Source organism: Mchenga conophoros, linkage group LG17 (assembly GCF_057382185.1).
Source record: "Mchenga conophoros isolate Kocher_MC1m ecotype Shallow Benthic linkage group LG17, M_conophoros_male_GT1.1, whole genome shotgun sequence".
NCBI classification, from domain to species: Eukaryota; Metazoa; Chordata; class Actinopteri; order Cichliformes; family Cichlidae; genus Mchenga; species Mchenga conophoros.
In genome coordinates this window covers 23,206,277-23,221,313 of record NC_140542.1, presented here as the reverse complement: position 1 = coordinate 23,221,313, position 15,037 = coordinate 23,206,277, and the positions used below count along the sequence as shown (strand labels likewise).

General features: G+C 40.2%; 1 protein-coding gene across 5 annotated transcripts in view; it reads left to right on the top strand.

Annotated features, from left to right (window-relative positions):
• Positions 1 to 15,037, top strand: part of tbc1d30 (TBC1 domain family, member 30) — a 28,788-nt gene extending 13,751 nt beyond the window's left edge. For 3 of the 5 annotated variants that reach the window (XM_085251433.1, XM_085251436.1, XM_085251437.1), the window contains 11 exons: positions 465 to 590; positions 1,835 to 2,020; positions 2,208 to 2,277; positions 3,104 to 3,202; positions 3,323 to 3,491; positions 4,922 to 5,027; positions 5,116 to 5,222; positions 5,696 to 5,835; positions 6,936 to 7,175; positions 8,212 to 8,301; positions 10,439 to 15,037. In XM_085251433.1, coding sequence (XP_085107559.1) covers positions 465 to 590; positions 1,835 to 2,020; positions 2,208 to 2,277; positions 3,104 to 3,202; positions 3,323 to 3,491; positions 4,922 to 5,027; positions 5,116 to 5,222; positions 5,696 to 5,835; positions 6,936 to 7,175; positions 8,212 to 8,301; positions 10,439 to 11,712 — 2,607 coding nt within the window. In that variant the 3' untranslated portion in view covers positions 11,713 to 15,037. The remainder of the gene's footprint in view (positions 1 to 464; positions 591 to 1,834; positions 2,021 to 2,207; positions 2,278 to 3,103; positions 3,203 to 3,322; positions 3,492 to 4,921; positions 5,028 to 5,115; positions 5,223 to 5,695; positions 5,836 to 6,935; positions 7,176 to 8,211; positions 8,302 to 10,438) is intronic. The other 2 variants (XM_085251434.1, XM_085251438.1) reach the window with 1 other exon arrangement.

Sequence of the window (15,037 nt, the reverse complement as noted above, 5' to 3'; positions counted from 1 at the left end):
ACAAAATTGCTTCCATATAAAAAGGTGTTTTGATAAACAAAGCGTTACACATTTTTCCTCTCTGGTCGTGTTTTGAAGCCATCGGGGTGTTAAGCAAATAAAAGCGAGAGCCCAGCTGTGCTATTGCAAGAAACGTCTGTTCACTTTGTTGTCGTCAGCCTTCGGGCCAAGTTTTTACAGTCATGAGAGAGAAAGCGTAGTATGAAAGAACAGCGTGTAGAGATACTTTACACACATCCCAGTTTTATCTTTTTTGATGCAAGTATGAAGAAATGGAAGCAATTACTTTCATTTTGTCAGAAAATGAAAAGCTTTTCTCTTGCGTGGATGTAAAACGATGGGAGTCACAGTGAACAGGGGCTCCTAATTGAAGTAAAAGTACCGTCTAAATGTTGGCTGGATTTCTACAAAAACCACAGCACCGACTGACTCATTGTTTATTGGCTGCTGTTGTCATTATCCAGGTTTGGCTAACCTTAGCAGACCAGTACCTCCACAGTATCTCTATTGACTGGGAGAAGACTCTTCGTTTTGCCTTTAATGAACGCAGCAATCCAGATGATGACTCCCTTGGGATCCAGATCGTCAAGGTAACCAAATTGTATTTGCAGCATATAGCATAAAATACAGAACAGCCAGACCACTGAATACCTTTTGAAGTGTAATGTAGACATAGTTCAGGGTCACATGCAGGGCATGGTACTACTCCACGGAGCACTCAAAGCACTTCACATACAAACATTCATAAAGCTCTTTTATTCTAAACATTTTGGATCCTGTATCTTTAAAAGAAAGGTCCTGGCTTTGATAAATGAAATGCCAAAAACTGCAGTTCTGTAATTGGCCACTTGAGGCTGGCTCCTAGCATACATTTTACATAAAAGATGGATGCTGTCACTAGGATGTATATGGATGGAGACCCTGAAGCTACATCCGTCTTATACAGCCATTCTGTGGTGCTAAAAGCGCGTCACCCCTGTATTGAAATGTCCAGGATAATCTACAACTTCAAATTAAACTTGTAACTGCAACTAGGCTGTCAAAGGCAAGAATTTTCATTATGTATTTAATCCATTTATCTGTTTAAATTATTAGTGTTGATGACTAGTAATCCTAACACAAAACCCCTGAACCTGTGCTATGAGAATATCTGAATGTATGATGCGGTTTTGAAATGTTTCCTGACAATCACAGAAAAAAGCCTTAAAAACTTAAAAAGCTGTGATTGATACGAATTTAAAAATTTCATTTATTCCTGTAAAGTTTTTTTTTTCTGTAAAACTAAGGGCTAGGCTTAGTTCTTATGTCAGCGATGACGTAGACGTCAGCATATTAAAGGTAAATTATTCCTCCAGACTGGGTGTGAATGTCATCAAACTAGCATTTAGTCCACTCAGTGTAGTCTGTGTTTGAAACTTTAGTACTACACTGGATTCAAGACCTATAATTATTAACATTCCATCTTTCCCCTGACCATTTTTTCCTCAACCTGTTGAGGAAAAAATTATGAGCTGTTTTTGTGAGTGCATACATCCGTAATGGCTGTTTATGTGCATTCAACAGTTTATTCGAGCTACCAATAAAATATAATGTGTTTCTCGGAAGGTGTACCTGCTTAGATGCTGTTTGCTGATGACTTGTGCGTCAGAACACAGGATGACTCTGTCAGCTGAGTCGTTGCAGATCTTTGCTGTTTCTCACTGACTCATTGATTCAACAGAGGAACGGCTGTTTCCGTAAACAGGGCAAAGTCTAGTTATCATTTATCCTGTTTAATGTTAATGCACGTCCTTGTAATAAAATAATCCAAGCTGTTGTTCCTTTTCGTCCACAGGATCTACACAGGACAGGCTGCAGCTCTTATTGTGGCCAGGAAGGGGAACAAGACAGGGTGGTGCTGAAGAGGGTGCTTCTGGCATACGCCCGCTGGAATAAAACTGTGGGTTACTGCCAAGGATTCAATGTACTGGCTGCTCTTATACTGGAGGTTACAGAAGGCAATGAAAGTGATGCACTGAAGGTATACACCAAAATCTAACCATATAATCAAACTCAGGTCATTGAGTTTAGTCTGCTTACATATGCTGGTGGATTTTAAAATAAAACATTTTTAAGTAGCTTAATTTGCTTTGAATGATCATAACCGTGCTTAAACCATGTTTTTTATTTATTTTCTGTTCTTTTTTTCCCCACTCATCCATATCCAGGTGATGATCTATCTTATCGATAAAGTGCTGCCTGACAGTTATTTTGCCAACAACTTGCGAGCGTTATCAGGTAAACAGCCTATGACAGTACACCTAAGATTTTACTGGCTGCCATAATATCTAATTTTCACACTTATGTGTTAAAAAGATGCTAATGACAATATCGTCGTGCCAAATGTAAAAATGTGAAAGTGGACACCAAATTGCAGGAACTCCATCAGGGCAGATACAGAGTGCTTAACAGAGCAGCAGCAATTAGAGATGCAGGAGATTATCTGTCTGCATTTTAGAGTCATGACTGTTTTGTTTTTGATTGTTTTTTTTTTTTACTCCCTTGGGTACATTTATCTGATTTGGAGATGAAATAATCTCCATAAATGCATTCCTGTATGTTGTAGTCCACACGTAGGCCTGGAGTAGTGACGTCTCAGCTTCAGTCGTATATTGTATTTCCTGAAATGTAATTGGCTATCATCCATCCATCCATCCATCCCTCCCTCCACCCTCTTATCCAGGGCCAGGCCCCGGGGGTTGGCTATTGTGTGATTGAAATTAAGGTTGTTTCATAATTTTTTTTAAAATTTGTAAATAGGGAAAAAAGAGAAGCTTAATCTGAATTTCTTTCATCCACTAACACTTGAAGCCCTACAAAAACTGGCCGACGCCCCCAGAGTCTAAGTCAGCAGATGGGTCCTACCTGGATTTGAAAACACTAGTGATTTAATGGACTTGACAGAATAAATTTTATATCAAATTGGGTTTATTTTTCCAGTGAAAAATGAAAATAGTTATGTAAATTTAAAAACTGTGGACCTGGGGATCTAATCTGAGGATTAATGAATACCATTAACTTTTCATCACGCTAGATTTCTTACTCTGTTGTCTCCTCCTGTCAGTGGACATGGCGGTATTCAGAGACCTGCTGCGTCTAAAGCTGCCGAGGCTTTCCCAGCACCTCCACCACCTTCAGAAAGCAGCCAACCGAGAGGCTGGAGGTACAGTTGCTATATGGGATATTTGGTCACAAAGTCTGTAAACTATTTAGATGTTCATCCTACAGAGAGGCTAAGAACTTTTTCATGTATGTTTAATATCTGTTTGTCTCTCTGCTGCAGGCAGCTACGAGCCTCCGCTGACCAACGTCTTCACTATGCAGTGGTTTCTGACCATGTTTGCCACCTGCCTGCCGGCACCCACCGTGCTGAAGATCTGGGACTCTGTTTTCTTTGAGGGGTCAGAGGTGCTGTTTCGAGTTGGTCTCGCCATCTGGGAGAGACTGGGAGAGTAAGTGAACCTACCTGCAGTCACACCTGGTGTAGAGAACACACCCAAACACGTATGTTTTGGTAATTCTGCTGCAGATGTTACATCAGGTGTGGCTTGGCTGTTTGGTTGCAGTGTTACTCATGCATGCACATTATGAACAGAGGTGGGGCGTAGCTTACGTGTAACTAAAAAGTGATTGGCTGCTGGAGTAGATTTTATATCAAGATTTTTTTTAGCCCTTTAGGATAGGGGAAAACTGGACATTTCACATCATCCATTCATGCATCTGGGTCAGTAGCTCTCCCTAGCCACTACCTCCAGCTCTTCTGGTGGGACACTGAGGCATTCCTAAGCCAGCTGAGAGAAGTCCAGGTTCTCCCATTTGGAAATTTTCAAAACACCTCACCTAGAGGAATTCCAGTCAGAAGCCTGAACCACAGAGCTCAGCTTACTTCTTTTGGTGTGTAGAGAGTAGAGGCTTCGGGCCCCTCCCAACTGACTGAGGTCCTTACGCTATCCAGTCCAGATATCCTATTGAAGCTTCGTAATGAACTAATCATTTCATTCAGGTGTGTTTACCCAGGGTAATATCTAAAACCTGCAGGACACCAGCCCTTGAGGCCTGGAGTTCAACACCCCTGCTTTAGAGGAAGCAAATTTCTGCTGCTTATTAATGGCAAGGGCAATTAAATTCTCTTGCAAGCACTGAATATTATAATATAAAATATAAACTCAAATATAAAAAAAAACAAAAACTGGGTGGAGGTATGTAGCTCAAAGCTACATACCTCCTTGAGCACCATGCATCTCAAGAAAATATCACAAAATAATCAAGATATTCGTCTGTGTCCAGGACTGCAGTTCACGCATGGTGCTCAGGGAGTTATGTAGCTTTGCGCTACATACCTCCACCCAATTTTTTTTTTCAGTGTTTGCAAGAGAATTTAACTCATTCACTGCCAATGGCTGGCAGTGAATGAATTAATTTCCCTTGGTATTAAAAATCCACTGAAAGCGAATATCACCCTTGCTATTCTATTTTATTAATAATAATTACCCCGGAAATGCATCCTGTGGGGTTTCAGCTGCTGGAGCTGATTGCATCCAAACAGGATGTGAGTCCTCATATCAGATGGAAAGTGGTTTTGATGGTTTTGAGTCCCTCAAAATGCCTTCAAGTCTATTGTTTTGCAGAAGCTTCACAGAGAAGATGAAGAGGGCAGGACGTCAGACATGGGAACAGCACAGTTAATCTGGTTAATTTTCAAAATAAAAGGCAACCATTTGCAAAAGCGTGTTTAAAGTGATAAAATATTCTGCTAACACTGTTGATAAATTCTGACATAAATAAAAATTGCTTATCAACTTTTTACGTGTATCCCACATCTCTGATGGTTTAAATCAAATTATAAACCCATCCTTGGTTCTCTCACTTCCTCTTTCTTCAGGAGGATAGAATACTGTCAGACAGCAGATGAGTTTTACAGCACCATGGGTTGTCTCACTCAAGAGATGTTGGAGCACAACCTCATCGATCCTACAGAGCTCATGCAGGTAGTGAGCAAACTTCACACACACTACTTTAATGCTGTACATGTTGTGATCATGGCTTCCTCACCTGTCTCCTTTCTGTGTCTGTCAGGAGGTTTACTCCATGGCGGTGTTTCCCTTCCCTCAGCTAGCCGAGCTAAGAGAGAAATACACCTACAACATCACTCCGTTTCCTACGTCAGTGAAATCCAATGGAAGGTTTGTTCTAAACTCAGAAGATCAATAGTGCTGTGTGTAAAAAAAAAAAAAAAAAAAAAAACACAACTCAATATTTTTCCACTTTACTACTCTTAAAGACATTTTTATGTTCTCTGTGACCGCTAGTGATGACCTGGAGGTGTGACCATGGGACAGATGCTTGTATTATACTGATGGTCACTACTTTCAGAAGGAAAATGGCGCGGTATAGGAAGCAGTAAAGCCTCTTTGTAATCACCAACTATAATTTTAATACAGAATTAACTCATTGTAAATTAAAGCAGTGCAACTCTGCTCACTGACACTAATATTCAACATTAACAGTAAAATGTTGGTCGTCAGCAAATGTTCAGAAAACCAAAACATTCAGTCCAAAAGTGTGTTTACACTCTTTTTTTCTGTCTGTCTGACATCTCGCCTCTTGTACAGATAAATATGTGTATTTTGTGGTGGTGGTGATGGTTTTCTTGCAGTAGTGGTCTGGGCAGCTGGGAGAGCGATGATGACGCCGACATGGACGATGAAGATTCTGTGGTGACTGCGCTTGGCTGTCTGGGTCCCCTGGGTGGCCTACTGGCCCCCGAACTGCAGAGATACCAGAAACATCTCAAAGGTCAGCGCACACACACACACACACACACACACACACACACGGGATTTAAATGGTGACCCTCAGTGTGGGTACAGTCAGGAGCCAAGCAGTTCCAGATGGACTGCTGCCCCAAATCCTCGTGTCCTGCCCTTAATATGACTCTAAGTACTGACAGACTCTGATCCGTTTCCTCCAGACAAATCCCCACTTCCTGCTTCTTCAAGGACTCGTACAAGCATGAAAAAGCTGAAACCAGCCAGGGGGCTTTAGTTAAAAACATTGGTTAAGATCTGTAAAAGCTGTTTTCCAAACCTGAGCTGAACTTTTAACCTCATAAGAAGATATCAGTACAACTGTCTTAACCTACTTCAAAAGGGAAACTCTGCTCATTATATTTGGAAGCAATGTGAAGGAAAAGAACATCAATCAATCGCCTGCACAGGGGCTCTGAGACAGCAGAGTAATTACAGTGAACAAACTGAGCTGCTTGTCTTTGACGGGGATTTTTCGTTGTGTCCTGCTGGAAGAGCTGAGATGGAAAATAACTTCCAACTTTCAGTGAAGCTGAAGAGAAAACAAACAATAATTCACTCAACAAAATGCATTTTATGTCATCTTCAAAGGCTGCTTGTCTAAAAGCGCCATGATTGTGATGCCATCAGAGGCAAAGAAAACAGGAAAGAGTGACTCAGCCCGCTGGGCTTACTTTGAAAGTCTTTGAAACTTGTAACTTCTAGTCTCCAAAACACTATCAGACAATGCAGCATGTTGTGTACATTTAAGTGAATGCTCCAGATGTTATCATCTATCGATAGCATCAAGCAGCTTTTTTTTTTTTCTCTCGCTTGTACTAAATCTGATGTTTCTAGTGCACAGCTGATTTTGATTTAAAGCCAAACTGGGCAAGTAAATAAGTATGAAAAAGAGCTTAAGAAGAGCCAAAAAGGCATGCTGGATTTGGCCTGTTTTGTATATTCTGCTTAAATTGCTCCATCTGCCTTTTTGAACCACCAGCTAATTTGACTCTAATCACTTTATTTCATGTTCAGTCATAAAATAGATCCAAACAAGTGGAAATAATAAAGCATGTGTTCTGGTTTTACATGTATTCTTGCATTCAGACCAGCGAGGCGAGCAGGGAAGCATTGCAGAGCTGAGCCCCGGAGCAGTGGGAGGAGGAGGAGGAGGGGCTGGTAGTGGAGGATCAGGAGGAGGAGGAGGTGCAAGGGCAGAGCATCAAGCAGCCATTAACGGCATGATGATGGAGAGAATGAGCACCGACATCTACGCCCTGAAGAAGCAATACGCACGCATCAAACGACGGCAGCAGCAACAGGCTATGCAACTCTACATCCGCACAGGTAAGTGAGAAATGAGTAACAGCATTCACACAGCTGGTTTACCAAGATGATGAATGTCTTTGAGCTTTTGTATTGCTCAAAGACACTCATATAAAAAAAAAAGCGTTTCATTATGTTCATTATTTATTTTTTCAGGATGTTTTTACATTTTTTTTTTCTTCAGTGCATAAATCTTGTGTGTTTCTGCTGTCGAGACACACCAGAACATTTCTTAAAGGGGACCTATTATACATTTCCTATTGTCTGTTACAATTGTGCATGCTTGTATCAAACATGACCAAAGTTTCAAGTAATGATGTCAGCAAGTACAAGTAATACCTGTGAAATGCTAGCTCAGGCTTCAGTTAAGCAGTTTTAGACACTTTGTTTTTCTACTCCTTAGTCTTTATGATGTCATATTTAGGGGATATCCCTAAATATGGTCATTTTAGGGATATAGCTCAGCTTTTCCCACAGATTCATGTAGTATTTGTCATTATAAGGAGGCAGGAGAGAATACACATATATCAAAGGAAGCACACACCCAAGCGTTAGAATATAAAAGAGTAAATTAAAAACCATATATATATTCCTCCAAAGATCAATTGTCACTAGCCGAGGTCTGTTTGACCGTGGGATGAGAGACTTGACACGACTAAATGACATCGATGACTGAAATGAACTTCAACAGCAACCTCACTAGACCGTGAAAATCTAGAGCAGGGATTTCAAACTAATTTTACATCTTGGGCAAGACCAGTGAAACGCCTCGTTTTATCAGTGCAAAGATATTTAACTAGTCAGAAGAAGGCTGCCTTAAAAGGGAGAGGAGCTAAATTAGCTTCTTTCAGACAGGATGGTAAGATAGATGAGGCTAATTTTTAAATATTAATCATGCAAAGCTACTCTAGTAGACTTAAAAGATAAATGTGGAGCTGAAAACGAGACTAATGGGTCCCCTTTAATAAATAAAATGCCAGTGAAATGGTACACATGGATGAGAATAAAGAAACCAAAAAGCCAGCTGTTGATGATGATTATGACGTGTGACTCACAGGACCTGGACCTGTAGCGCCCACAAGTCCAGGGGTTCTTCAGGGGGCTTCCAGCAAACAGAGTGGCAGCACTACTGAGCAGCACACTGACGGTACTTGTGTCAACAGCCATTCTGAAATTGGGTGTTCTGGGGATTATTTGAGCAATCTTTGGTGTTCGACTTTTTAGAAATGGTCTTTATTGGAATCAACAGATTCTTACCACAGACACAACTAATACAAGTAGAGAACTAAATTCTTCTGGGGAAATCTTGCAAGACCACTGAATGATTACTAGTGGTGTATATCTATAAAAATGATTGATTTTTGACAAAATTCTGGTTTTCGTTGGCTCGGTTTTGCAGATGGATGATGCTCTCAAAATGCTGTGCAGTGCACACATGTGTCTGCAGTGCTAAGAAAGCTTTTATTTATAAATTTGACAGCTGTTGTCTGGTATTTTGAGAGCCTTTTGGAAACAGGTGTCACACTCTACTTTTATATAACTGATATTGGATCAAAAATAAGTGTAGAAAATGAACTACTGTAGCTACAACTGGTGATGGTTTTGCTCTGGTTACAGGTGACATACACAATCAATCACCTATATATGTATTCTGAATGTTTATTTGGAGGCACCTGTCACTGCTATGTATAAATAATATCCTTTACATGCATAAATAATATTTGTATACATTTAACTGCTCTTAAATATTTTAATTCTTATATGAAGTGTACAGTATACATTATCAAAATGCTCTGTAGTGACAGATGTTTCCAGTTACACTTGATTTGGTCAATGATTCACATTCTTTGCCTGCATGTTGGAGGATTTCTCTGTTTTGGGTAATCGTGACACTAACCTTGATGAGCAGCTGCAGCTCCTTCCATGTCGTATTCACACATGATTTATAAGGCTTGTGCAAAAGTATTACAGTCACATTTGGTGTTTTCCCTCTGCAGCTGTAAACATTTGTGCATAACACGCTCTGTAAATCACTTTAATCTGTTTTTAAAAAGTCCTGCTTGTACTGTAATATGGTTTATTTACATTGGGAATGGGCCTTAACACTGTACATATTATGTAATATGAGAAAAATAATTTTCACTCTAGTCCACATCTTCTCTGAATCTCATTATTGCATAAACCAAAAGCTCCGCATGCCCCTAGTGTTTGATATCTTATATTGCTGCTTGGAATAGCTAAGTGTTTAAAAAATGTTTAAAAAATTATTAAAATAGAAAACATGCAGTTATATACAATTTTTAAAACATCAAGCTTTACTTGATGGTTTCTGTATCAAATAATTATAAAAAATTTAAGTAAAAGTTGTTAAAATTGAATGAAGGTTTAGTTATCTAGAGGAAATAAAAACAAATAATGGTTTAATTGGGTCTAAATAAGCTAATAAGACTTAACAGTAGATTTTTTTGAGCTAACAGGAGCTGTCTTAACCTAACAGGAGAGAAAACTAGATATCTAGAAGAGCTAGCAGAAGCTAACTAAAGCTAACATGGCTAATGGAAAACTAAAAAGGGTTGAGTGGGGTTGACAGGGGCTAATGGTAGCTAATTGGAACAAATGTGAGCAGAAAATAGGTAAAAGAAGCTAGCAGAACTTATCTGAACCTAATAGTATTCAATATTAGTAATGGCAACAAATGAAAGCCTAAAAGAGCAACCGTACCTAGATGTCTAACAGTAGGTACCTGAAGCTAAAAGCGTATGTTTGAAGGTACCATGAGCTAATTGAAGCTAAAAGAAACTACTCAGAACTAACAATTATTTTGAATGAACAGGTGTTGATGGTATCTTAATGTGGCTAGCTAAATTAATCTGGAGGTTATACGAGTTACTAAGAGCTAAAGGGAGCTAACTAGGGCTAACAAAAGCTTAACATAACTATCTGGAGCAAAAATCAGGCTCTAGTTAGCTTTAGTTATCTTTGCTCATGTTATCTTGTTTGTTTTTTAATCTTCTCCCCTAATTTTAATGGTGTTCATATAATGATAGCATGCAGCAGTCATGATTTGCACAGCAACAACAAAATTATGTTTACAATTTATTTAATGCCTTAGTAGTTACTTTGGTCAGCTAAATAAATTGTTTCTCTGGTTAAAGGGCAAAGTAAAAATGTCTCATGGAATTCTGTCATTTTTATGCCTTCTTGGTAAGCTCAGAGAGCATCTGTTGTAAGCTTGTTTTAATACATTTTGTTTTATTCTCTCTGAACTGTCACCTCCCCTCCAGATAAGTGTCCTGCCACCCGTGTCCTGGCCTCACAGCTCAACCCTTCCAGTTCAGTGATAAACCATCTCCTCCTGGGCCGAAAACCACGTGGAGGTGCTCGAGGCTACAGACCCACTTCTGCTACAACGTCCATTTTACCAGGGGCCCGACCTAGTTCTCTGTTCCAGAGTCCGGTTCCTCCGGGTTCCCCAGCCAGGCAGCGCTGTAGCTCCCTGGCCTCAAATAGCACTGGATCTCCAGGAAGCTCCAGAGGAGGTGGAGGATCACCTTGGCGCGCTCATGTTCGGCAACATCGGAGGAATATAGCTAGGGCTAGAGCTCAGCTGGGATTTGGAGATTCAGAGGACAGGGAAGATGAAAAGGAGAAGGAAAAAAGAGAATCAGCAAAGTTGGAGGCTGAGGAGCAGGAGGAGAAACAGAGTGAGGAAAATAAATGGGATGATGAGCAGAAAGAGGCGAGCGACTCTTTTATACCTCTGTCTCCTGACTCCTCTGGTACGGGGTCAGCATGTGAAGAGGCTTTACAGGGTTCAGATGAGACTAAAGGAGCAGAAGTTGCAGATGTGGTAGTGCAGCTGGACTCCCTGACTCTAGAGAGTGAATCAAATCAAAGTTCTCCCAACGACCAAAACCCAGATACAGTACCCAAATTACCAGAGTTTAAACCTGCACCCCAAGTCCCTCTCCTCCCTCCACCGCCATCCTCCATCAGACATAAAGAGTCTGACTCATCAGAAAGACACGCTGGCTCTGTCAGATGCTTTTCTCCTCCTACTACTCCACCACCTCACCACTCCTCCAACTCCTGCATCTCTTCTTCATCACCTTCCACACCAAGCACACCCCACTCTCCAACAGCTCCTCCTTCTCTTGATCAATCTTCCTCAGATTCTCCTACACTAACCTCCACTCCAAAACCCAACTCCACCTCCTCCTTACCACCTTCTTCATCAGCTAATTGCTTATCTGCGCTCTCTCCTCCTGCCTCTTCCACCTTTTACAAAACCTCCTCCCCCTCTACCCCCTCCCTCTCCTCTATCTCCTCATCTTCTAGATCCCAAGTCTCCTCTTCCCCGTCAACCCCGGGGCTCTCCTCCATTCCTAAACAGCAAGTCTTCTCCCCGTTCCCTTGTGTGAAGCAGCCCAGGAAGTCTGTCGCAGCCAGAAACCTGGGCCTCTATGGTCCCACCTCCAGAACTCCCACCGTCCACTTCCCTCAGCTCAGCCGCAACCTCAACCGCAGTAGTGCAGCCGGACTGACTGGCAGGCGATGAAAAGTCCTGACTGAACCATGTTGCCTCCTGCATATTAGGGAAAACACTTAATAATAACCGACAGTATAAGGTCTAAAAGATTGAAGCTCAGCTGTAGTTTAAGAAGTAACTAAGTGTTAACTTTTTTTGTTGGGGGGGGGGAATTCCCACTGCATTAGTACATTTGAGGAGCTTGGGACAGCATCCAGACCCTCACTGTGGCCTATGCAGGTCATTCTTGACCATAATGGATTTAAAAAAAAAAAAAAAAAAAAACAACAACAAAAAAGATTTCCATGGGTAGAGGCTCCATCTGTTAAGTGTATACACATCTCTTCAGTAGCAGCTTGTTCTCCTGGACTGAAACGTGAAGATGCTGTGGTCAGATTCTTCCCTCTGGACTTCCTTGGACCATATTTACCAATACAGTGGAGTATCTTTTCCTATGAGTTTGCACAATAGCCATCCAGTTGTTTCTATGCCAAGTATTTAAAAATAATAAGTACACACGAAACATGACATACCTAAGAATTTCTGTAATGGAGAAATGAAAAGAACTGCCTAATGATGTCCTGAAGCACTTAACATTTTTGTTGTAATGTTAAAATCTGTGCATGTGTTTGTTTGTTTCTACCAGTCATCAAGAATGAATGAAGATCAGGGGCATTTTTTCTTAGTTTGTTTTGAAGGCTGTGTAAATGAAATTAATCTAAATATAAAAAGCATTTGTTCTGAAACTGGTTACTGGAATTGATGAGCTCTTGTTTTACAGTAGTTCCAAATGTGATGATTTATAAGGCAAAGGCAGAAACACTTATTGTGTCAGCACTTTGAATTTTGTCAGTACAAGTATTCAACCACAGGAATGCTTTTCACTGGGCTTTTACTGCAATGCAGCTGCCTAAATAAATGAGGATTCCAGCATGAGAAGCCACAGTACAGTTCTTATGATTATATGCTTATGACCTTTGAGAATTTTGAAGTTCTAATTCAGTTCAAGTCTCAGAAATCAACCCGATAAGTTGATACAAGTCAGACTTATACAAATAATCCAGACAGCATTTACTGCAGTGTGACAATCATTACACCGCTTAATAATGCTGCATCTGAAAGAGAAAAGGTTCTGATAGCTTATTTGTAATTTAGCCAAAACTTATAAAATATCCTGAGTTTTTGTGAAATTGGTTTATCTTGTGAAATGATTCTGGTTCCTTTCACGTATTTATGCACATATTATTCATTTTATATCGGTTTATGACAAAACTGCCAAATTCACAGACGTGTACTGCACTTCACTTGACATAAAGACATCCAGTTGTTCTGAATCTCTTATCTTGGATTTTCTGAGGAATATTTTTCATTGAGGCTTTCACAAGACTTATTCAAAGTTCAGAAGTGCATATATCTATTAAGTGCTTGAATTTGTTACCCCCTGCCTGATTTATTGGCTGAGTTTTATTGTGGCTTAGATTGGAAACATTGGGAGACGGACGTGTTTGTCAGCCTGAATGCATTTTAGATGCTGCTGCTTGCATCCTGAGGTATTATTAGTTCAGCTGATGCCTTCAGAAACACTGCATTATCCAGCTAATAGCCTGTAACAGCACCATCTATAAAACTCACATGCCCCAATTGTCTCATGAATTCAGGAAAATAGGAAATGATGTATGCTTGCAGTCAGGTGAATGTTGTGTGCTTCTGTTTTTCATGCATTATCCAAGTTGGCCCAGAGGAGCACACTTTTTCTTTCATGGCGCAACTTTAAAAATAAACTTTTGCTTTTGTGATTTTAAATAAATAGCTTGCTATGCTTAGCTAACATTTAATTTAGCTAAGCCTACGCATTTAATTTCAAATGTAACAAAAAGAACAAAAAGTGAGCTGGTTACGAATGTAGGACAAACAGCTGCACTATGATGTAATATGTGGAGAAGGATTCGTCATTAAATGTGATACGTTTAGCTCAGTCTAAAGCTGAGCTGCAGAAGAGCTGGCTTTAGAGCTTTAGGTTTCTCTCATTTTCTTATTTTTAAATCTTCATTGATGGAAGTTGTGCGTTGCACAGGGGGACAGATAAGAAAAAAGCAGTTAAAGCAAGCTGTTTTTAGCATTCCCACTCCATCCGCCCTGCCTGCAATCTCTTCTTCATTTCTCTTGTGCACAATCTCTTGGTTTGGGTGGTTGATACTAGGAATTTAAACTCATCTGCCTTCACTGTCTTTACTCCTTGCAGCTTCATCATTCCACCTCTCATTCACACACATGTATTCTGTCTCACTTATGTTCCTCTTTATTCCAGCGCATACCTCCACCTCTTTAGCCTCTTTTACAGCTGTTCTCTACTCTCAATAAAGATCAGTCTTGTCTGCAATCATCATAGACCATGCATACTCTTGCCTGAACTCATCTGTCAACCCGTCCATTACTGTTGGAAGCAAAAAGGGCCTATCTTGAACGTCTCTGTCACTTCTGCCAACAACGTTCCCATATCTTCATCACTTTTATAGCCCCTGACTTCCTCCTTACCAATCCTCTTCCTTCATCTATCTTCTTCTTTAATTTTCTTCAGTAATCAGCTCCTTAAAGTACTCCTTCCAACTTAACACACTGTTAATTCATTTAGTATGTTTCTGTCTCTATCCTCATCCTAACCTGCTGCATATCCTTTCTAGTGTGATCTCTCTCTGCCTAGAAGTAAAAGTCTTTTTCTCCTTCTTTATTGTCCAGCCTCACACACAGCTGCTGTTTTTATCCATAGTTGCAGAAATTTGTGAAATTGTTAGCATAGTTAAGCAAATCCAGTAATCCACTGGAGACGCATGGATTGTTTTCCCTACTGAAATTTAAGTCTGAGCACCTGTCTGGGACCACAGGTGTGATCCAGAGTTCATCAGTTAATTCATTTAGTATGTTTCTGTCTCTATCCTCATCCTAACCTGCTGCACATCCTTTCTAGTGAGATCTCTCCATGATCTCTCTTTATCTCATTTAAAACTTCATTTGAGTTTATTTTCTCATTTAAGTGTAAGGGGGGAAAAAAGCATTTGGCACAGCTGCTGTATCTGGTTTCCACGGTCACATTTTAAAATCATGAGTCTTTGCCGTAGTATCACGAAAACATCTGTCATTTCTGCATAGCATGTCATTTTCCCCCTGATTCTCTTGCCAACAAAAACACTGTATTTGGTTTCATGTGACGCAGCAGCTGTGTGTCGTATGTTGTGTATGATGTGTTAAAGGGATATGTTACCACGTACTGTACACCAAACTATCCTCAGTTACTGTAAAGAGTTTTGATGTAGTGTAATTTACACACTCCAAATAAAGAAGTACTGCGAGAACAAGA